This window comes from Euprymna scolopes, chromosome 19 (assembly GCF_053919585.1).
Source record: "Euprymna scolopes isolate OS-2025 chromosome 19, ASM5391958v1, whole genome shotgun sequence".
NCBI lineage: Eukaryota > Metazoa > Mollusca > Cephalopoda > Sepiida > Sepiolidae > Euprymna > Euprymna scolopes.
In genome coordinates this window covers 22058700-22083639 of record NC_136500.1, presented here as the reverse complement: position 1 = coordinate 22083639, position 24940 = coordinate 22058700, and the positions used below count along the sequence as shown (strand labels likewise).

At 34.0% G+C, this 24940-nt stretch overlaps 1 protein-coding gene and 1 pseudogene across 50 annotated transcripts in view; both read left to right on the top strand.

Moving 5' to 3' along the window:
* Window positions 1-24940, top strand: part of LOC145303484 (uncharacterized) — a 578993-nt gene that overhangs the window by 415852 nt on the left and 138201 nt on the right. For all 50 annotated transcript variants that reach the window (XM_080144904.1, XM_080144905.1, XM_080144871.1 and 47 more), the window contains 7 exons: window positions 3198-3224; window positions 4445-4471; window positions 6613-6639; window positions 13378-13401; window positions 14998-15555; window positions 18993-19019; window positions 22434-22460. In XM_080144904.1, the coding sequence (XP_080001030.1) occupies window positions 3198-3224; window positions 4445-4471; window positions 6613-6639; window positions 13378-13401; window positions 14998-15555; window positions 18993-19019; window positions 22434-22460 (717 nt within the window). The remainder of the gene's footprint in view (window positions 1-3197; window positions 3225-4444; window positions 4472-6612; window positions 6640-13377; window positions 13402-14997; window positions 15556-18992; window positions 19020-22433; window positions 22461-24940) is intronic.
* On the top strand, window positions 24353-24469 carry LOC145240434 (5S ribosomal RNA; annotated as a pseudogene).

The following is a 24940-nucleotide window of genomic DNA, read 5'->3' as shown; positions in this document are numbered from 1 at the left end:
ACTTTTATTACATATTTACCTACTTGTTATTGCTTTTATTATATATTTACCTACTCCATTTATTTACAAATCGTATAATGACCTTTATAAATTATTTTCGTTAGTACATAACACTACCTCCTTCCCCTCAGAATTGGATGGTAATACTTGAGATGATGATATTATCATAACAGAACACATACTATATTCCAAGATCTGAAGGCCCTTTACCCTTCTGAGGTCATGGAGACACTGTATGAGGTAATGCGGCATTTCTTAGGCAAGAATAACGTAGCGGTGCTCATCCTTCTCCAGACTCCATTTCACACTGGCTGGACTCAACGTTGCTTAACTCTGGTGATCTAACAGGAATCAATGCGTCAACATGATTATGTAATATATTTATACTATACTATGCCTTCTAAAAAAAAGGGAGATGATGGTATCGTGACGAATGAACATACTCTACTAGGAGGAAAAAATGCTTTACAGGATGGTTTCATGACAGAACAACAGATACTACACTAACCTCTCCTCCCCTTAATTGAGCACTAAAAGTTGGTACATTAAGCTGAAGAACTATAGTAAACTGAATATAAAGTATATTAAAAGATAGTACAATTAATACACTTCATAGTATAGTTTCGGCTTCAGAGACACATATACCAAATCTCCATCAGTAAAAGTTCTTTAACTGAACCCTAAAAACAGTTCATCAGTTATATATAATCAATTGAATAGATTGCTAGTTTTTATGAATCTCTTCAGGAGGTGCGGACTATTTCTAGTGATTCTAATGACTGGCACTAACATACCTTTGACTAACATTGACTAAATGTTGAATAATGTTTTGGCATTATGTAAATTTACTGGTTTATTAACAAATATACAGAGATACATGATAACATGTGTGTTTGCCAGGACTTAGTGTGTAGAGTTCTGCTGTGTCCTGTGTGTTCCTACACCAAAGGGTTACAGTCCTTTGTGCATAGGAAAGTAGTTCCGGCGATATTGCGATGTACACTACTAGAGATGGAAACGATAAAAATGTGTAACCACTTAACCGAGAAGATATTAGGGCACTTGGCAAACGTACTACTTTTAAATATATAATTATATATATGTTGTTTAAAATTTCAAGTGTCCGTCCATACAATTCTTTAAACATGTTTCTTGGCATATAGTGTTGGACAAAATAATGGAAACACCTTGTGAATCTTTCATCAATTAATAAGTGTTTTAAGTGTATAAAAATTGAAAAATTGCCAAAATGTCGGTTTCCTGTTTTCAATAAGATATGACTCTTTCTGTCATGGTCTCAGGAATGTCTATAGGATCCTTGAGAGGAATATATTTGCTGGTGCAAGACAATTTCTGCCCTCCTACTTTGCCAACACTGGTCACCTCTAGATAATTCAGTTGCTCTATATTATATGTTCTGAGTAATAAAAATATGGTGCTTGTTTAGAATTGCAGTTGATTAAAAAACTAAAATTCAGAAAAATGTTTGTGATGTATGTACTCGTCATGGAACGAAGATGTCATATTCCAAAAATCGTGTAAATTGATCAAGTAGTGCATTTTTAATTGAGAAAATGAAATTATACTACGTGGCGCAGAGGGGCTATACTGTTTTAACCGCCTCTGTGGTACCAGTTTCAAGAATTCTGGTGAAAGAACTGACCCACTAAATTATTGCCCCATTAGCCTCCTCCCGCTTTTCGCCAAAATATTTGAGTCCTTAGTTAATCAAGCCCTAGTCCAGCACCTAACAGCTGCTAAACTCCTGACTGACAAACAATATGGATTCAGGCAAGCCCGTTCAACAGCAGATATCTTAACTGTAGTTTCTGAACATATATACCGTTCATTGGACAAAGCAGGGAAGAGTAGAGTGGTAGCCCTTGATATATCTAAGGCTTTTGACAGGGTATGGCACGATGGTCTTCTAAGGAAAATTAGATCATATGGAATCACTAGAAGAATTCATAATGTAATTAAATCCTTCTTAAGTAAGAGAAAAATTAAAGTTGTCGTCGACGGTCGTACATCTAAACAATATGACATAAATGCGGGAGTACTTCAGGGGTCTATCCTTGGACCTCTATTATTCCTGATATTCATAAATGACCTCCCTGATAAAATTGTTTCGGAGATGGGTATATTTGCTGATGACACCACTCTTTATAACAGATATGAGGGGAAAACGAATGAACACATATCCAAGGAAATGGCAGAAACACTAGAGGATGACCTCCAATCCATAGTGGAATGGGGACAAAAATGGTTGGTCACATTCAATGCTGCTAAGACTAAGCTTGCTTCCTTCAATAACTACAAGAAACCTTCTCTACCACCAATAGCAATGGCCAAGAATACATTGCCTGAAAGTACATCTTTTAAACTCCTCAGCCTAACGTTTACAGGGAATATGAACTAGAATAGATACATTGAGAACATTGCAAGGCAGCTGCAAGGAAGGTTGGCTCCCTCTACCGTGCTAAAAAACTACTTACGCCTGACAGTATCCTATACCTCTATAAGGCCACCATTCGCCCATGTATGGAGTACTGTTGTCACATCTGGGCTGGTGCATCTGCTGCTTGTCTCTCGCTCCTGGACAGGGTTCCAAAGAAAGTCGCCAACCTGATAGGTCCTGAACTGTCATCGACGAGATGTTGCATTCCTCTGCCTGTTCTACAAATACTGACGAACTGCAAAAAAAAACAAAACAATTCGGCTGCAGAGATTTTGTTTGTATTCAAAATAATTAAAACTTTTTATTACTAAGAATCATAAAATTTGATTTTTTTTAATAAAACAAAGTATTTGATCAATTTAGGCGATTTTTTGAAATATAATAATTTTCTTTTATCCATTGTTTTTGAATTTCATTTTCAACTGGTTTATAAACCTTGGATTTCTATTAATTTTACCACATGTGCATGTGATGGAGTGCAAATACTGAACTGTCTATCTTCGACAAGTAAAGACTCCTGATGAAGGCTTTTGTAGGAGCTGAAAATATAAATTTTAAATCCAATAAATATTTATTTGATAAATAAAATATTGCAAGGGCCTGACTTTTTAAACCTCATGTTTTGAATTATAATTTGCAAAGTTTAACTTTATTATAAACAATTTGACAAACAAAAAATTATATTTTCTTATATTTGTTTTCCATTTTTTTCATGATGTTTTTTATTCTTATTCTTCAGGTTATGACAGAAAATGGATTCTGAAAGGTTTGTACTCTTCAAATTCAATTATTTTTCATTGAACTTGTTCAAAATATTTTTCTAATCAGATGTGTTATTGCTTAATTAGCAATGATATATTCTGGTCTGAAAGCAATTATTGCATATGTGTGTGTGTGTGTGTGTGTGTGTGTGTGTGTGTGTGTGTGTGTGTGTGTGTGTGTGTACATATATACTAGAATTTTTAACCCGTTAAAAAAAGGCAAAAGTTATACCCCCCCCGACTTAGAATGAGTGCTTGATACCAAATTGATGGTTGAATATGGTTAAATTTGTGTTCATTTTTGCATTAAATACTAACTCCTATTAATTCCTAACAGTGCATTAAATGGTTAACATAATACTTAATCCGCTGAACCTTATTATAACAAAGGTCCATACAAAATTTCATCTGATCGGTCTAGTAGTTTCTTAAAAAAAAAATTGAAACTTTATATATATACTAGCAGGGTTGCCCTAGGTGTTTGGAGGTGTAAAAGAATGAAAAAAAAGTGTTGGCGGGTAGGTCCAAACCCGTGACACGAAGGTGAAAAACCTGAGATCTTACCGCTGTGCTATGACGATAAAGAAAGTGAAAAGCGTTTAAATTTAGCGATGTCAATCAAAGCTGTTGATTCACTGATAATTAGGTCAGGAGTCGGCGAAGAAATGAAAGTGGCTGGGGTCAGTTAAGTCTTATTTTCTTCATCACGAGGTCGTTCCCAGCTCCCAGGTGTCCAAAGTGAATAGCAATTGTCTGATATGAGGGATTTTCCACACAGTGATCAAAGCTAATTGCTTTCTGGGCGTCCTTCGATTTCGTTAGTTTCGCTTTTTCATACAAAAAACACAAACACACAAGAAGACAGAATAGCAGGAATTTTATAAAATAAAAGTCGTTCAAATCAAAGATAATCACAACCTCCTTTCGTAAATCGGAGATATTATAATCTAGGGGGTATATAAAAAGTTCTAAGATGTGGTAATCCCCCCCGAGCCCCCCAAACACCCCCCAAGAAAAAAGCCTTTGCCGGACATACAAAAAAAGCGCACACACAAACACACACACACATTTTTGCTTTTATATAATAGAAAATATATATAAATATATATATATGGTTTTGTCAATTTTGAAAGACTAGATGAGAGTACTTAGGTTAATATTTTAATTTCTATATCCTTTTGCCAAGCTATAAAACTTCATTAAAATATTTTTGTTTTTATTTTAGGTTATGAAAAGAGGTTGTCACATATGGGTAAGTAATTTAAAAGGATTTCTTGCATATATCCAAATCAGCCCAACGTATAAAATAATGCTTCTTGCAAATTTTATTTTACAGAAGTAATGACATTCTTAACTTTTGTTATTGTCAATTAAAAAAAAATCCTTCTATTATCAACGCCTTGATCATTGTTTTTTTTGTTTGTTTGTTTTTTTTTCAAATCGAAATTAATTGCTCTCTTCCTCTTACTTTGAGGACTGACTTTCAATCCATATCTAAAACAGAAGACTTACATCCCCTCTATTGCTAAGGTTACTGGAAAAATGGTTAGATTGTTCTATTGCTCCAAAATGTACCTTACTGTCGTGTGTTGACAAAACACACACACATGCAGGCAGTCGTCAGGGTAAAGTAACTGTACAATGAGTGCAGATCTGCCAGGGTTAAACACCTGCAAGAGAACAGGTCGATATAAACAAGTGAGACGACTGAGAGAAGAGAGTCAAAGAGTGACAGTGAGCCGCGAGTCATGTTGCTGTGCTGTGTCATTGAAATCTGCCTACTTTCTGCTTTCCCCTCCTGTCTACTAACTGAAGTGTGAAACACAAAGCAAGATTTTTTTTTTACCTGGGAAGGAGTCACCACTCGACGATGAGGGTTAATGAATGTTAGGTGGTGTAGTAATTACTAATGGTGTAAATTGGGTAGAATTTTATTATTTATGGGAACGACTTAACAGGAACTTGTTTACATTGGAGTTGAAAGCTAGCATGTTGTATTCAATTGGGAAGCAGGCTAACAGAAGAATATTCCAAAGGTGGGCAGATCTGGGAAATAAGCTTTGTTTATGAAACCTGCGTTTAGATTTAGGCATAGATAGAGAGTGGGGAAAATGGTATACAGTGATAGCTAGTCAGAGTGTTTTATATTTTTCTAACAAATGATTTTTTTTTTGCAAGTTACTTTCTTGCCTGATGAGAAACTGCTATTTGTTCAACTGAGTTACATCACATAACACACATATACACACAGACGCACGTGCACACACACACGCACATATATATGTATAAAGAAATGAAATCAAAAGGATGTATTGTTTACCTGATATATGCAATGGTAAACTTCAATCTAATATAAATACCAGTATTTATATATGGATAATTTAATCCCAACCGAATAAAAAAGCTCAATATGTAATAGAGAGTATAGTTCATTATAAGAGAAAGAAAATTAAAACTGTAAGTTGAAAATTACAATCCAAATTTATAGTTCGACTGAATATTCCAAAAAACGATTTGCAAAGTTTTTATTCTGCAGAGTTTCAAAAAATGCTATTCTTTTCATCAGAGAACAGAAAGAAATCAGCAAATTATATTTGTAGCAAAGCTAGAATTTTCTGGTTATGGCATTAAGTGAAACCGCAATTTATTATAGTCATAAATTGCCAAAAAAAACAAGTGGAAAAATGTTGGATATGTAAAAGAATATATATAAAAACAAACCACGCATAATATTTCAGCTTGCATGAAGATTCTTTCAAGGTAATCCAAAAGATGAAAATAATTCTTTAGAGAGAATGAAGTCCAAAATTACATCCAGTGTGATGTTAATAGTCATAGTCCGGTTGGAAAGTTTTGTAAAGCAGCTGAAAAAATGGAAACTGTTTTTCCGGACAGTGCTGTAGTCCAAATAAAAGTTGATCTCCAGTCAAGTGGGATCGAAAAATAAAAAGAACTGAAAAACAGCATGTCATCTTCATCGCTTGCTTAATTAGAAATGGTAATTTCAGACTAATATTTTAAAATTAAGTTCAGGCTGATCTTAATTTTAAAAAATTAGTCTGAAATTACCTTTTCGATTTCGATTCTAGCTTATGGCATTATTGATATATTTTTTAATATTTGAAATCACTACTATATATTGAGTACAATATAATAATCAATATAGAACTGGATCTACAATAATAAATTCGAAACATGTAGGAATTAAAATATCATATTTAAGCGTATTTTACGACAGGGAAACGCCGCGCGGCGTGCTAGTTTGCTATAAAAGTATTTCATTCAGAAATAGTTGATGATTGATCGTAAAGAAATGTGGCTTTTTGTTTTCAAAATAAATATGTTTGTTTTCAAATGTATATTTTTAAACTATTTTTTCCTCTCTCTCTTTAGACAACAAGGTGAAATATGATTACGATGGTTCGTATAATTTTACATTATTTGTCTGCTTGGCACCATTTCGATTTCTCTCAAATTACATAAATCGATTCACTTTCGAAATAATTGTTTGGTACTGTGTTCGATTTCATTTTGAGCATATAGCATCTGTGTTATTGATAATGAATCAATGATTGCTCACGATGATATCGATGAGTGTTACTGAGTAACACTCATACTCATAAACCTTTCTGCTGTACTGACAGAAGTTATTCCAAATGTAACGCCTCCTATTTTTTTAAACTCCAAACTAAACTAAAAAGTTGAAGAGCTACGAAGACGGAAGTGGTATCATTAAAACGAGCGATCATTTGTGCTCCAGAATTTGTTTTTCTACATAGTCACCACCATTCTCATTCAATGCACTTTTGCTAGGAATTTAATGATGCATATCTGTTTCTGATGCACGTCCATGACAGAGGTTGTTTTCTTAGTCTCACACCGTCAATATCTGCCACAGAGAAATGAAAATTTCATGTCAAGAATGTATAAGTTCAGTTATTATGACAATGCAATTTTCAGTCTCCTCTGATCAATTCAAGCAGAATAAAAATAGGAGGCATTACTTTCGGAACGACCCTCGTAAATTAGAATCTAAATATAAGTAAAAAAAAATGACTGAAAAAGTCATCATCATCTCACACACACACACACACACACACACACACACACACACACATATATATATATATATATATATATATACTAGCAAAGATACCCGTGCTTCGCACGGAGCTTTGTTGCGCACTCGGGTACCAAAATCTGTGGGCACCTTTCCAGTAAGTTTATGTTGTAAGAGCAACGATTGCATAAGGTGATTAACATTTTAACTACCTCTTGTAGTGACTGAAATTCAATCAGGAACTTCACAAAACATTTTCATCAAAAAGGAAGGTTACTTGATGTTACATAGTAAATTTTTCATTGAAGTAATTTTCAACTCTTGCTTAAATTTTATCTTGCACATTCAATACTAAAAACTTACCACAATCAGATCATGTCAGTTTTTCCTCATATCCATTTCTCGAACTTTTCACTGAAGAGCCTCAGGGTAAACTACATTTCTGCTGCTTTGATTTGGAGCCAGAATGTAGAGTTTTTCTGAACTTCCTGTCCGGCTGATGGAGACGTAGAACATACCGTGACTGAAGCAGTCTGATGTCAAGTCTACGCCAATGGTGTTAAATGTCTGACCTTGACTTTTGTTTATGCTCATTGCAAAACACACCTTCACAGGAAATTGGAGTCTCCGGAATTTAAATGGAAGTTCTGAGTCCGATGGAACTAAGGGGATCCTTGGCAGTAGAACGGGTTCGCCTTTGTAGGGACCACAGGAAATGGTGGCCTCAAGTACATTGGTGTGCAATCTGGTGATAACACATCTGGTTCCGTTTGTTGTTTTTGGCGGTTCCAAGGATCGAAGAATCATGATTGGCGATCCAATTTTGAGATTTAAAATGTGTGGAGGCATTCCAGATATCTCCAAAGAGTTTAAAAACTCCACAGGGTAGTGAACAGCTTCATATTCATTAGTAGCCGAATCAACTGACTTGTATTGCTTTGTGTCTCCTGGAAATTCATCCATTATTGAATTGTTCAAATGATTCACATTGCTGTTTAATGGCGAAATAATAGCCCTCTCAGCAAGCCAATCCGGTGATTTTCCATTGTTTTGCAGGTCTGGGTACACTTTGTCTTTCAGTTGCTTCTGATTACCGACACATTTACCAAGCGCAGTTGGAATCTTAATTGTGTCAGGTGAAGAAGTGATAGGAAACTGACCATTACCGATTTGGAGAAGCAATTTTGAGAAGTCTGCTGCAGCTGTGTTATCAGAGATATAGGCTCTCATATTAGTAGTCAGTCTCTTCACTATAACGTGCCTCCAGAGATAGGATTGTTTCAAACTTGCATTGACAATGTTAGCCCTTGTGCCATTTTTAACCACTGGGAGGATTTGACGGAAATCACCGCAAAATAAGGTTGGAATGCCACCCATGGGATTCTTGTTTCCTGTGATGTCTTGCAGTGTTCGGTCAATTACTTCATAAGCACTCTTGTGCGTCATTGGGGCTTCGTCTACAATGATTGCAAAGGTGTCTCTAATTACATTTGCCAAGGCTGAGTTACCAGTAATTTTGCAAACTGGCTGATCCATTCGATGAGTATCCAAGGGTACTTTAAAAGTGCTGTGAAGAGTGCGGCCACCTTGTAGTAGAGTAGCAGCAATGCCACTGGATGCTGTTGCAAGCACAATCTTTCTCATGGATCTAATCTTTGCAAGGATCAAATTGATTACAAAAGTCTTGCCCGTACCACCTGGAGCATCAAGAAACATCATGTTTTTGTTCATTTCACCTTGTGCTTCCAACATTGCCATGAATGAATTGTAAACTTCTCTTTGAGAATCGGTCAGTTTTTCTTGCATATTTTCTGCTTGTAGGGAAAGTTCTTCAAGATTATAAGTAACTTCACGTTGATACTCTCTCGCGAGTCTTTCATCTCTCCCTTGCGTTGGTGCAGGTAATCCATAGCTTGCCAATGGTTGACCGCACATAAGGAGAACTTTTTCTTCAATTAGACAAAGAGTTTTATTGTAGATGTCCTCATTAAAATCTGCTTCTGGATTGTTAACTTCTTGCCTGTATCTGTGAAGAATGTCTTCAGATATTACATCATGAAAAGCCATCCAGATCTCAAGAGGATTTCTTGGCTCACAGGCTGTTAAAATTATCACAAATAGGCTTCGCAAATTTGAAGGTGATTGAGTGGCACTTGCCTCTCCTACTGCTTGATGCAAGTGATGGTCATTTTCTAGAAGGCCTCGAGCAAGGCATGCTGCTCTGTATGTTTCAAACACCTGACCATTGTATGCTCGCAATATCCCGGTTAGCTGTGGGTTCATTCTCCATTAATATTCCAATCTCATACGTTGTTGTTGGAGCATTGAATCGCCGTGGATGCTCTTCTTGCGGCCTTCGGTCTTCCCTTATGACAACTTTATGTTCTACCAAGTGTTCTTCTTCAATCCTCTCCTTTGTTGTTTTCAGCTGACAAATAAAGCTGTTGTTCTCATGTAAAAATTCAGTCAGACTTTGGAGAATGTCTCTATTGAGTCTACTGTCACGTCCCCGATTATGTAGTTCCTCTTCCAGACTATCCAAGAAGTAGGCTTGAATAAACTTTGCTGTTTCATCTTCAGGTGGTAAAAGACTCCCAATCTGGTGGCAAACCTGGCCTCGAATTCTAAAAGAAGGATTCCACCCATGTACTGCCGCAATTTTGTGACCAAATGATGTCATTGCAAAACAATTGTTATAACTGCGTAGATTTTGCAGAAAATCTTTAGAGATGGGACCATTGCCGGAGAGCAAATCTTGAAGCAACTGAGGCAGTGGTGGAAAGCTATCAAGCACAACTTTGCCAGAAGAACAACAACAACCAGGGGTTTCTCCTTTAAATTTTACAGCTGAGCAATGTTGACATACTTTGTCCATTTTTCCTATATCAGCTGTAGTAAGAGAGTCATTTTTGTTGTAGAGCAATCCTTTTCTATTGCAGTGTTCTATTTCATGGTGTCTCAAAGCAGTCATTCGTTGTCTAGCTGCCTCGTTTTCTGTCAATTGCTGGGGCAAAGTCATACTCTCTCTCCATGCAGCCTCTCGTTGTTGCCCTTGGTATAGGCGAAAGCTTCGTTGGGTTTCCGATTCATTCTGATGTCGTTGAGCCACTCTCAACTGACCTTGTGTACGTCTACTTACCTCATATAATTCATTCGATCGTAATATTGCTTCTCTTTCCAGTGCATATCTTTGCCTTTCTTGAATTTCATCTTGTGATGAATTTAACCGCCTTACAGCATGTCTAGTTCTGTCAGCTTCACGTTGGGTTTCTCTTTCCAAATCTGACAGTCTTGCTCTCCTTTCTCTTTGACGTATCCTGTTAAGTTCTAGACGTCTTTCTCTATCTGAATTGTTTTCATTGGAGCGAATTGCAGCAACTCTTAGTCTATTAGCTTCCAATCTTTCCATTCTTTCTTCCTCACTTTCGTTTCTACTTCGTTTGGGTGGCATAATTTCGGTTTTAAACGGAATTGTTTAACGATATTAATGATTGTAAATTAATTAAGCGTAAAGGAAATGTATACTAACTGAAATGGACGAACTATAAATAATATTTCTGAATAGTACAATTATAAACAATTATATTGTACCTATTTACTATGCCTCCCCACGGGACAGAGTTAGACACCAGGGTCGTTTTTTAACGTGGAGAAAAGGTACAAAAATAAAAATTGTCTCAGTCGTGAAGGATTTCTCCTCCACCGAAAGAGAACAAGAAAATGAAGTGCAGCATCTGAAGAACAGATACTACACTTTGATCTTGACCAAAAGGAATGAATAAAAGCGACCTACGTGTGACTCATTACTTCCGGGTGTAAACGTCACAGTCTAAAAGTAATAATTAAAAAAAAAGTAAATGTAAAATAAATGTAATACCAACTTAGGTTAACTAAGTAAACAGTACAATTAAAACAGTTCTATTAAAACAAATAATTACTAAGATCTAGGTAATTGTTAGTCTCATTGTTATGGTTTTAAAGAAAAAAATGTGTAAAAAAAGTTCTGCTTTTGTGAGTACGTGTATTTCTTTTAAATTACATAACCTTTTTATTTTATTATTTATATCTCTTTTAAATTTATATATTTTGTTAGTAAACTGGAAGAAATTCAGTTGAATAAAACCTTGTTCGTGTTCTTTACGTTAAACTCATATTTTTATAAAAGGTTCATCCGGTTTAAAGAAAGCACTAAGTTTAAATAAGACTGGAAATAACTAATTCAATATATAAATAGAAAAATGAAATAAATATAAGCTTTAAGTCTTAAGATAGTAATAATCAAAATGTAATAAATTATTTGTAGTTCAAATCTATGATAAGACAGGCTTTCGAAATAGGCTCGACCAGAAAGATTAAATTGGAACGAAATTATAATCTCCGTGCCATTTTCAAAACAACCCCACAAAAGTAACGGTATCCTGCAGTTGGTTAAATGACAATGGTTGTAAGAAAAATGTAAAAGAAAATGCGCTTATCTGTTTATTTTGACCTGTTTTATTTAATTAAAAAAAAATTGGCTATAACTGGAAGAGAGCGTTATGTTTTGGGGGTTGTTTAAAAAATAGAATGGAAATAAAGTTAGTTCCGTTTTAATTGTCTTTAATTGCGGCAAGCGCTAACAAAATCGAAAAATCACTGTTTACATTCGAAATGTTAACTTTTATAGGTTTACAGGTTTGCTGACAAGGCTGGGGGTGTTTATTTAGAAAGCCATACTTAACATGGGGAGGTTGGGATGTTTAATACAATTATTTTACTAAATTGATTTTTTTCATTTAAAAATAAAATTATTTCTTTTTTAATAAAGTTTTATTTTAAAATATTTGTTTTTGTTTATTTATATAAAATTACGATAGTTGAATTGTATTCTTTCAATTATATTGGCAAGTAAAATATAAAAGATTAAAACGGAACGAAATTGAAATTTCCATTACATTTTCAATACAATCCCAAAACATAAAGCTTTCCTCGCCAATGAATTGTTTTGATAATATACGTAAAGTGAAATAAATCGAATATAAAATTAAATGAAAATATATTAAATAATTAAATGTTAAATAGATTTTGTAAATAGTACAGTTGAAATGATTAGAATATTTCCAATATGTAATAAGGTCGAGGTAATTAGTTAAAGAGATTTAATATAATGTGATATGCAAATGAGCATAAGTCATTCGATATGGGGGTGGTTTGTAGACTAGTATATAAAGAAATTAGGCAAAGATTCTTATGTCTCCTATAACAGAAACATCCTAAAATGGGTTCTAATGTTTCTCTACCAGGAGAGATCTACCCTCTTACCTCCATTATATTTCGTTGATGATGGAGAGCTGTACACACAGACAGAAACACACGAACCCTATTACTTTATAAAAATATAGATAGATATATATATATATAATATGTAAAATTGGTTATGGAAATATGAAAAAGCAAGGAAATATCCTAGTAGACATGGATATTTCGGTCGGTAAGTACATTTGATGATGTTGCTTTACTGAAATAAAACTCAACATTTTTATACAATCTAGTAAAAACAAAACATTGTATAAATATTTTGAGTTTTTTTTTTTTACTTTAAAATTTGAAGGTTGATATTTTATAAAAAAAACAAAAAGGTTTTTATTAGTAGCGCCAACTATATTACTTGACTTCATTTTCTAGTTAAAATTGTAACTTTTTCTTTGTGTGTTTCTTTTTACCGACTGCTATAAATTATTGCGATTGTTTTCCTGTGAATATCTTGCTAATATTGAGTCTTTTTCTGTGATTTTTCTTACCTATTTCTATAAAGTATTGTGACTTTTTTTCTGTGAATATTTTTAAAAATCTTTTTGCTGTGATTTTATTACCAATAATTAAATTATTCGTTTTTGTTGTGAATATTTTCCTTTCTAAAATTGCGATTTCTTTCTCTATAATTTTATTATTTACCACAGATGTGTAAAATATAATATTCGAAAACTTAATCAAACTCTATGATCACAATATTGATTATTCCATATCAGTTGTAAACAATATGTTTCATTTTATTATTTAAATTCCTTGGAAAATCTCTTCTTTTTTTTTTAAATTTTTGTTTTCTTTTTTCATAATAGTTGAAACACGATGGAAACTTAAAGGTTAGTAACTTTATCTTTGCTTTGAATATTTTAATTCACTGTCATTTCTTGCAAATTTATTTACAAACAGTTTTACGTAACACGCAATGAACATATATTTTTTTTCTTTTTTATTTATAAAATAATAATTTATAACGGAACTAAAATAATAACAAAATAGAAAACGAATAAAAAATATTCAAGTAAAAACATTTAAAACATAAATTTATTTGAATTAAATGACTTTTTATATTATGTTTCTGAATTTTTGAGATGATGCTTAATTATTAATTTTTTTTTTATTTATTGGATTACTGCTCTCATCTGGAGTTTTATTTTCACAACACAAGGACAAAGTAATTGGTAAAATTCAGCCTCAAGTTACACTCTTCTTGAGGCTGAAGGTTCAATCCTCAGTGCAAGCGATACTCAAAATACAATTGCGAATTATTTAGTTCGACAAGAATCACCCGAAGAAGGGCAAAAGTTACGTCGACTGAAACATTGTGAAAATAAGATTCGTGATGAGAAGAATAGTCCAAAGAATCCAAGTAATACGATGGACCAATCCTCATCTAAAAAATTTAGAAAAGTAAATGGTTTTAAGTTTTTATCAGAGAAACATTTCAGGTCATAATCAAGACGAAATGACCTTAAAATAAACAACTCTACATTGAATCAGATATTGTATGAGATCAATGTCTTTTCTACATTTCAGATATGATCCAAAAAATAATAAAACTATTCCCCCTCCGACCGAAAGAGAAAGAAAAAAGTGTGTGTGTGTGAGAGAGAGAAAGGGAGAGAGGGGGAGAGAGACTTCAAACATACACACTCTTTCTTTCTTTCTTTCTCTTTCGTTGGTAACCCATATTAAAATATATTGGGTGTGCGTTTTAAAGTCTTCATGAATTCATTAATACAACAAAACAAAATAAAAATCTGTCATCATATTCGATTGATTTGGGCGACTTTTATAAATTCGCTTCAAACTAACTTACCTTAGGCTAAGCCATATTTATCTCTCTCATTTTAAAACTCATCCTTTCCTCCCACATTTTTCTTGGTTTTCTCCTGTGAACCGACCCTTCGATCTCAACTGTTCTACATCTAATAACCCAAGAACTGTCGCTCATCCTTTCTACACGCCCATACCACCGAAATCTACCGTCCTATACACTGTTCAGATTTAATCTTCCTCTGAGGTTATCATATTTAAGCCTGTCATTAAAACTCAGATAGCACATTTGCGTTCGAGTCATTATCATATCAGTTCTTTTACATGCAACGCATATCCTCAGCCCTCGCTGGCCAGCTTTCACTTTCGCACATCATCATACTGAACAAAAATGCTTTGATCGTCATTGTTGATATAAAAGTCTGATCAAAACTTAATTTGTTTTTTTTTTGGTATTTTTAAAATATAATTTTCAAATTTACCATGTTAATTTCAAAAATACTTTTTTGGGGGAGAGGGGGGTATTTTTTAAAAATATATTTTTCAAATTCGCCATGTTAATTTCAAAAATACTTTTTGGGGGGAGAGGGGGGTATTTTTTAAAAATATATTTTTCAAATTCGCCATGTTAATTTCAAAAATACTTTTTTGTTTGATAGGTTATGAAACAGCCCGACTGGACATCATGTTTGTAATCGACACATCCATTGGATTGAAAAACTTCAGGAAAGTAAAGGACTTTGTGAAGAACGTTGTCAGGTATTTCCGTATCGCACCAAGGCATGTGAGAGTTGGGGCTATCAGCTACAGCACTCGCGTACGAAATGACTTCAACTTGAACAGCTACAAACACCTGCGTCAGGTACTGCGAGCCATTGATAGAATTCCATATGTGAAGGGAAAAGAATACACCAATCGTGCATTGAAGTACCTCAGAAAGGTCTCATTCACTCGCCGCTTTGGAGCCAGACCAGACATAGTCAACGTTGCCATAGTCATTACTAACGGCAAATCAAATAATCCTATGGGCACCACAAAGCAGGCTGACTTTTTGAAACTGAATAATGTCAAGATATTTGTGGTGGCCATTGGAAAAGTGGACATGACCGGTGTTGAGAGAATAGCCAGTCTACCTTATGCTTGGTTTATTATCAAAGTACCAAGCTATGAGAAACTGAGGGCATATTCTTGGATCATGGCGTACAGATTTTATTGGAGTAAGTTGAAAACAAAAGTATTCATTGCTAGTTATAATATAATTATATAATGTTTATGACTGGTTTTCATTAAGTTTCTTTAGAAATGCTAAAAATTTAATCATTCTTTAATTTCTCTTGAAAGTAATACCGGAATATTCCAATGTTGTAAGGAAGCTTTCTCACACAATAGAAACTACGATATAAAGTTGAATCCAATATTTGAACTCATGTTTTAAGAAACATGGTAACTTTACGTGGAGATTATTCTATCCCATTTTATAAAAGATTTATTTATAAATATTAAACTGAAATATTTTAGCTATATATACATTCATATACATATGTACATATATATACGTGCATATATATATATGCATGTATATATATATATATATATATATATATATATATATATATATATATATATATGTGTGTGTGTGTGTGTATCTTTACTCTTGGGAAAATTCAATTACAAGGCAAATATGAAGCATAAACAACACCAAATGCAACACAAGCATGAAAATAAACAACTTAAAATGTTAAAATTCTCAATAAGGATTATTTTATTTAAGTTAATAAAACTTTATGAAAAATTTAAACTAAACATAAATGCATTTGTATATGAGTGTGTGCGTGTATATATATATATATATATATATATATATATATATATATATATTAGTGAATGAATGGCAAAAGTCTATATTCCAAAGTTCATGATTTTGACCATCTTACAAGTTATTCCTTTAATTCAGTTGACATTTAACTGAATTAAAGGAATAAATTGTAAGATGGTCAACATCATGAACTTTGGAATATAGACTTTTATCATTCATTCACTATATCGCTCTGTAATTAAATCAACAATGTAGTAAATAATGGACAATTAACAATTCCCCCACTATCCAACAATCATGAGGTTGTTTGCTCAGCAATCGATAAGGCTAACATGCTTGCCAGTCGGTTTGCCTCCAACTCCACACTGGACCCTGCTAACCACCCCCTCCCAGACTTTCCTTTGCGGACAAACGCCACACTAGACGATCTGAAAATCACCCCTTCTCATGTGCATGCTATCATAAAAATCTTGACACTTCAAAAGAGGACCTGATCTCATCCTGGCTGTGCTATTAAAAAAGTTCTCCGCCAAAGTAGCACCAATTCTCTCCAAACTTTACAAACAAATGCCTTAATGAATCTTGCTTCCTGCCTGCTGGAAAACTGCTTCTGTGGTACCAGTTTTCAAGAATTCTGACGAAAGAACTGGCCCATTAAATTATCGCCCAATTAGCCTTCTCCCACTTTTCGCCAAAATATTTGAGTCCATAATTAACCAAGCTCTAGTCAATCACCTTACAGATGCTAAACTTCTGACCTGCCAACAATACGGATTAAGGCAAGCCCGTTCCACAGCAGACATCCTAACTGTAATCTCTAAACGTATATACCATTACCTGGACAAAGCAGGGGAGAGCAGAGCAGTAGCTCTAGATATATCTAAGGCTTTTGACAGGGTATGGCATGAAGGTCTTCTCAGGAAAATTAGATCATACAGTATCACTAGAAGAATACTTAACATAATTAAATCCTTCTTAGATAAAAGAAAAATCTAGGTTGTCCTCGACGGTCGTACATTTAAACAATATGATATAAACGCGGGGGTGCCTCAAGAGTCTATCCTCCCTGACAAGATTGTATGTGAGATGGGTATATATACTGATGACACCACACTCTATAACAGACATGACAGGAAAACAAATGAACACATATCTAAAGAAATGGCAGAAACACTAGAGGATGACCTCCAATCTGTAGTGCAATGGGGACAAAAATGGATGGTCACATTCAATGCTGCCAAGACTAAACTTGTTTCCTTCAATAACTACAAGAAACCTTCTCTACCACCAATAGCAATGGCCAACGACTCTTTATCTGAAAGTACATCTTTTAAACTCCTCGGCTTAACGTTCACAGGAAACATGAGTTGGAACAATTACATTGAGAGCATTGCCAGGACCGCTGCGAAGAAGTAGGTTCTCTTTACTGTGCTAGAAAGCTACTAACGCCTGAAAGTGTCCTGTACCTCTCTAAGGCCACCATTCGCCCATCTATGGAGTATTGCTGTCATATTTGGACTGGTGCATTTGCTACTAATCTCTCACTCCTAGACAAGGTTCAAAAGAGAGTAGCCAATCTGATATGTCTCGAACTGTCATCTCAGCTTCAGCCTCTGTCACATTGACGAAATGTTGCATCCCTCTGCCTGTTCTACAAGTACTTTAACGGTGAATGCTCCGACGAACTGCAAGCACTCGTACCCCCAAAACAAATACCCCTGACAAGCCCGACAAGCAGCTAAATTACACCCCTTCACAGTACAGATCTCTAGATGTAAGAGAGCCTTCTACTCCAGTAATTTCTTCCCCAGAACCGCTAGACTTTGGAATTGCCTTCCAGGTTCCTGCTTCCCCAACTGTACTGACATGCAGAAGTTCAAGTGTAACGTGAACCAATATCTTGCTGCCCAACTTCCCACATAGTACCCTTGTAGCTTATGTATTTGATAGTAGCCCCCTACATCAAAGTGGCAGTATGCCTTGTTTGGGGTGAAAATGTAATTTTAAAAAATTGAGCTTATAAAATAAGGATGTGTATACATTATAAGGAAATAAAGTATATTCCACAGAAATTACATAAAAAAATATTTTATTATACAAAATATTTTATTATACAAAATATTTTTATTAGACAAATATGTGGTTTATTCCAAAGGTTAATTTTTGGCATTTACAACCACTATTAACCTTCTGTTAATCTATGTTAATAATAAGTAATGTTAATGGCTAAGGTGAATAATACTTATTCTTCTAGTAAGAATTATTCCCCTTGGTTGAGTTTTCTTTTAAGGTGATTATTAAAAACTTTGAATCCAGTCAAACATCCTGCTTTGTGTTTATGATTTGTCAGTAAAATAGACCTCGAACGCAAAATGTTCTCTTCTTGATTGACCATAACATGTCGAAGAAGAATATTTTTTCAATACGTTGGGCACAAAGTTTACTATTATATTCTGAGTAAAAAATAAAATTAAATTAACAGTTTTATAAATTATGTGCGTCCTGTATTATTTTACAGGACTCACATAATTAATCGGATTAATGATCTCATCTTGGGTTTTATTTGCACATTTTGGTCGATATTACCTCCGACCTTCTTCAGGTGTATAAAATGTTTAATATTGATAAAGTGTTAACTCTATACTTCTGATAAGTTTTAAAAATTATGTGAGTAGGTTCTGTTGTCCTATTTAGAGATGGGAGGGATAGTATCACCCTGTATTATAAATGTTATGATAAATCTTCTTTTTTTTTTCAACAAATAAATATCAAATAAAAAAAGACAAATTCCAATTTTTGCATAATTAAAATGTTCTTTTCTCTATTTTTTCTAACCAGGTATCGACAAAAAGTGGGACATGAAAGGTTCGATTCTTGAAAGATATTCATTTCATTCTGTGGTTTGTTTGTTTGGTGGTTTCCAAACTTTTCTCTGCTTTTATCTTTTTTCTAACTTTAATATAATTCTTGCAATCCTCTCCTGGAAATGAGACCAAATGTTAAAATTTTAAACAGAATTTTTAAGGATATAAAAATGTGGAAATGCTAAAAATAACAAGAAAAACTAAATTAAATAAGTTATTTTTAAAAATTAATTCCTGTTGAGAAATTATGATTATGGTGGAGGTGGTGGTGATGGAAAGGATCCCTCTTAAAAGATGTCTGTACGATGAAGACCCAAACAGTTTATACTGCACTACTCCTGGAGCAGGGTTTCCCAAACTTAAGGGCACCATGGAGCATCTGAATAAGGCAAAGGCTTTTCACGGGGCACTAATAAGATAATTTCCAAAATGAATATGAAAAACATTAGTTTCAAATTTGAACACTAACTAATGATTTTGGGCTCCCTTGACTTAAGGTTTAAGCCTAAGGAAGCAGCCACATGTATCATATCTTTCCAGTATAAAATATCAATAATTAAATGTCTGCAGTCATATTATTTTTCCATATAAAGCATTTAGTCCTCTTTGAGTAAGGGCTTCTGGATGCCCTCAGCCTCACTTATGGAGTCCTAGGGCTCTGTTGAGCCCACTTTGGAAAACCCTGTCCTAGAGGACGACGACAACAGTACCAGTTGAAAAAAAAGCTGAAGAGAGACAGAAGTATGGTGTAAATTATGGGGAAAGTGATTGTTAGATGTTTCTTTTTTGGGACCGTCTGATGCAGAGTTTCCCAACTTTTTCATTTGCGACCCCCATTCCAACTTCATAATTTTTTTTTTTGTAATATCACCTGAAAAATTCAAAAAAAAATTCTAAATCTTTTAACAGAACTTCAAAGAACAAATAAGAAAATGATATAAGTAACAAAAAATGACTAAAAAAAAGGCGGGTGACAAAAATCTTTCAAACTTAAGACCAAAGACAACTGTTTGGGTTAATGAGCAACGTATTCTTTCAGTCTTATACAAATGTGTGATTTCATTTTAAAGCGACGTCTTTACTTTCTTACCTAAGAAAGGATAATCCATAACCTTATATGATACATGCCCAACTCAGTCCTACGAGGGCCATCAAAGTGAGTTTGTGTTGTCATAATGACGGCAACCCTAGAATTATAACTGAAGTCGTTTAATAAAAATAATTTCTAAGTATTTTTTCAATCTAGAAACATGCAATAGTTTAATCGTAATCAAGAATGCTAATTTATGTAGTTTAGCAAGAAAATATACGATGAAAGAAATTCGCATGAGATAGAAATGTGTTGTTTATTTCAACATAATGAAAATTTAAATTAATGATCCAATTCTATCTGAACGCAACAGCAACAAATCCAATTCATATGAATTACACTCTTTCAAAATGGACAAGTATTCAAACAGTTTGGTTCTATTCAAGTACAATCGTTTATGTAGTTTAATAAAAAAAATTATATGATGACACAAATTCGTATAAAATATAAATGTGTTGTTTGTTTCAATATAACAAAAATTTAAATGAATGGCAACAAATCCAGTGCACATGCACTACAAGCATTCAAACATTTTTCATGTTTTGTCCCGAGGCTTGACGTCTCTTGTTATCCGCAATCTTTGGTATGTCAGGCTGAAATTTTTGCACTGTTCCAAGTTTAATCAGAAGTAACAAGTGATGATCAGTCAGCCTCGTTCTCTGAAAAACTTTGACATGAATTATTGTAAATTCCTCTTGCCTTTCCATAATTTAAATTCCTATGCCTTTCATAATTAAGATAGTGATAACTCGAAAAACGTTGTGTCCGTGACATTCTAAAGTCTCCATTGGTGGATTCAGGGTCGGACGAAATAGACTTTCCGGATATATGAGAAATTCTCTCTACTTTACCTATACTCATCATATTTTAACACATGCCTCCTCCTCCGCCTCCTATTCCTCCTCCTCCTCTTATTCCTCTTCCTACTCCCAATCTTTAAAAGTTTCCGTCCGTGCAGGCTGCAAATAATCTCACACTAATCCTTACTTAGGACCATGGCTCTCTGGTTTGGAACCTCTGTTCTTGATGAAGTTACTTTTTCAATTTGAGTTTTCTCTTTTGTAGTTTAGGAAACATACAATTGCTGTTATTTACGTATTTTTTTTTTTTTTTTTACTTATTATTTTGAAACGAAGACAAAGTTATTTTTTTAAACATGCTATCTTTTGCCTGAAATTGGATTCAGTATTTCTACACATAGCTTGTTAGTTAGAATAAAACAGCGATTTATTGTTATCTCAGTTTGACTTTGAAGTTACAAGATAACTTTATATGTGAGTGTTATGGGTAAGCTGATATAAATATTTCAGCAATAATGGACTTGAATACGGTTACATTTAACACGTTATTGATAAAGATTCGCACAATTCATCTAGTGTTGATCTTGCGGTCGCTTGCCAGTCGAGATTCCGATCTCGATAACCAGTCCAGCACCAACTGGGTCTTTTCAGTTCGTTTTGATCTGGTGAGCTTAAATATTCGTTCTGAATAGTCCTAAAAGATCCTACTTTTTAGTTCTTAACTCCAGGCTTTCGAGTGGAGTAAATTTTTTAGTTACTGCCTGAGGTAATTTTTAAAGGGCTAGAGTATTCTTCCTTTAGTAGTGCTGGCTTTATTTTCTGCACCCTCTGACCTTATGTCACATTTGTAACATACTTTTGCTAATTCACTTTTTATTACAATAGTGAGATAGAACTTGAATGCTTACTAGACACTATCCTCGAGTGACTAACATCTCTCTGTACAGAAGTTTGTCAGGACGACCTGGCATGAGGATCTCTTTTCACTATAAGTAAACCCTGACCAAATATTCAAAATCACATAGTATTCGCAGCCTAAATAAAATCTCCTCGATATGTCTAACCCGCTGTGCCTTATATAAGGAATGGTGCATCTTCTTCAAGTGATGTTACCTATAGTAACATCACTAAGCAGGGTACTCCACCAGACTAGATGTATTCTTGTCCTGGAATCAAGTAAGTCAAAGAGACTGTGAGAAAAATATAATATAGCATATCAATTGCAGAGAGGGAAATTAATGTTCTTAACTTGTTTACTAACGTAGCATTTTAAATGTAAAAGAAATTTAATCGAATATTCAAACGTCTATGTATCTCTTATAGAGATCAAGTGTCAGCCTTTAGGAAGGGGCCCTTTGGTTTTTGAAAACGACTACTGAAGTAAAATGATATAAAAAAAATAGAGAAATTCAGTAGAAATAAATATTTATTTTAAATAAATTTATAAATACAGAAAACCCTAAACTCTCCGATAAACTGTTAAATAAAATTTTCTAACATCTTAACTTTCATATTTTCTATGCAGGTTACTTAAAGAAAGTGGATTATATGAGTAAGTATTTTTAATCGCCGATTCTAAATAAATCTCTTGAAATTAAAATCTTACATGAGTGCAAAAGTTGTTTTTTTTTTTGCTGATTGAAAATTTGGAAAATGAAAAAACTTTGTGTTTTTCGAAAATCTTAATTGATAACAATAACGACTTTTGCTCTCTATAACGTGATTCCATCTGTCAATGAGCTTATGCATGTCTTGCTTGTAAAATTGTTTAGCTTTTGATGTGAAATATGAACCTGACTCATGTTCAATCTTCTCTCTTTGTATTAACCTAAGGCCATCTAAGGAAACTAGAATATGCAGAATGGGGCAAGATTTCATAACATAATTCTCATAAGAAATCTTCGGTCAGTAGTGATGTTTGATAGAAGATGATTTCATTCCAATTGACTAAAGATCAATACGGGTTGAAATAGTGCAGAAAAATATGAATTATCTCTTTCTCTGCTATTATATAAAAGGAACTTTGTCTGTGAGTTCGTTCCTTATAGACTCGAAAACGGCTGAGTCGATTTTTATGAAATTTCACACAAAGGTACTTTATGTGCCTGGCAGTATTCTTAGAAAGGTTGTGTGTTGGAATGTCTTCAATAATATCAGTAATCGATAATTGAAATAATCTGATAAAAGAAGGAATGCGCGATGTTGACCAAAGTTAACGTTTTACACAGCCTAAGATCACAAGTGCATTTGATAAGTTTAATTACCACATAAGCAAAAAGACTCAACATACAAAAGCAACAGTAGGTTCTTTGATAGAACAAGGTCGCGTTCGAAAGTAATGTTTCTGTTTAAAGCACAGTTGAAGCATAATACTTGACTTTTGCATTTTAAACTTTAAGGCAAGCCATTATATATAAAAATAATTTTATAAAATCAACAGTAGGTTCTCTACAGTGCAATGTAGACTACAATATATTGTAAACTAAGTCATTGCGAGAGGCATGTGAAGTTTCCTCCATGCGCATCGCGATGGGTCCCCAATTAGAGCAATCAATCAATTTGATTGAAAAATGGGCTATTTCATCGATTTCAATGACAATAAAAATATGGGAATGTGAAACATTCATTGATCATCATTCAATCCCAGGCAACGTCGGGTCACCCTGCTAGTACTTTAATAATCTGAAAAAAAAAAGTTATAAAATAATCGTGTTGATAAGTTTAAGTAATAACAATATGCAAAAAATAAATTAAAATGGTTTAAAATGACATTTCTGCAAACCGATAAAAAAAAACAAAAAACGTTTGCACCGACTTGATGAAAATAAATTTAGAGATTGATTTTGTCTAGACAAAAACGTAATTTACAACTAGTTTGAAAACTATAGAATAAAAGGGTAGTTGTTTGCCAGCTTCACTAAAATAAAATTGCATAAAAGTAACAACATGTAAATCTATATAAATATATAAAGTAAATATATGTATGTATGTATGCATGTATGTATGTATGTATGTATGTATGTATGTATGTATGTATGTATGTATTTATGTATGGCGAATGAACCCTTTTTCGGAGTCAACGGCCAACTAGCACCGTGTGTGTTTGTGTGTATGTATGTGTGCGTTGGGGTGGAGAGGACGTGGTGAAGGCAACCTTCCTAGGAGAAGCAAATCTCTGATTTAAACAACCATAAAGCGGGAGACCAGTACCCACATTAAGCTGGTCTGCAGTTTAACTTGTTGCTGGCTATATTACTCTTGCTTGTTGCTGGATCTCAACATTTTGAACCGAGAGAGAGACTTAGCTGTCGTACAAAGCTAAAACTCTGTAACATCTGTGTATAGATACTCCCTCAGGCATTTTTTGGGTTCATGGACATTAAGTGTCTGAGGAGTGGCACTCGTCTGACAAGACGTTGCAATTATCATCATGTATGTATGTATGTATACAGCACAATCACGTTGACACACCGGTTCTTGTCAGATCACCGAAGTTAAGCAACGTTGAGCCTGGCTAGTATCAGATGGGTGACCATTTGGGAATTCTGGGCACTGTATGTGCTTTCCGCTTATCTCGGCATTTGTTTACCGTCGTCCTGAATCTCTACTTGCCACTGGTATTCAACAATATCGACTCAGGAGAGGTGTGGTTGGAGATTGCACAACTCTTGCCACAAAAATTTCACACGCAGGCACCATTACAGTGGGTATCCATAGTCTGTCAAGACTGAAGGAAGCTTTTTTTTATGTATGTATGTATGTATGTATGTATGTATGTATGTATGTATGTATGCATATATGTATGTATGTATGTATGTATGTGTGTGTGTGTCTACATGAAAATATTTAGCCAATAAACTCTTAAACTACTCGTTATATAACACTAACATTAGCAGGAAATAGTCATCATACATCAAGGATGGTTTATAACAAGTAAAATCTTTGTTTGGATGAATGAATAACACGTACACAAATATGTAGGCAAGTTGAAATGCAAAATGTTTATTTTCACTTGCCGACATATTTCTTTTA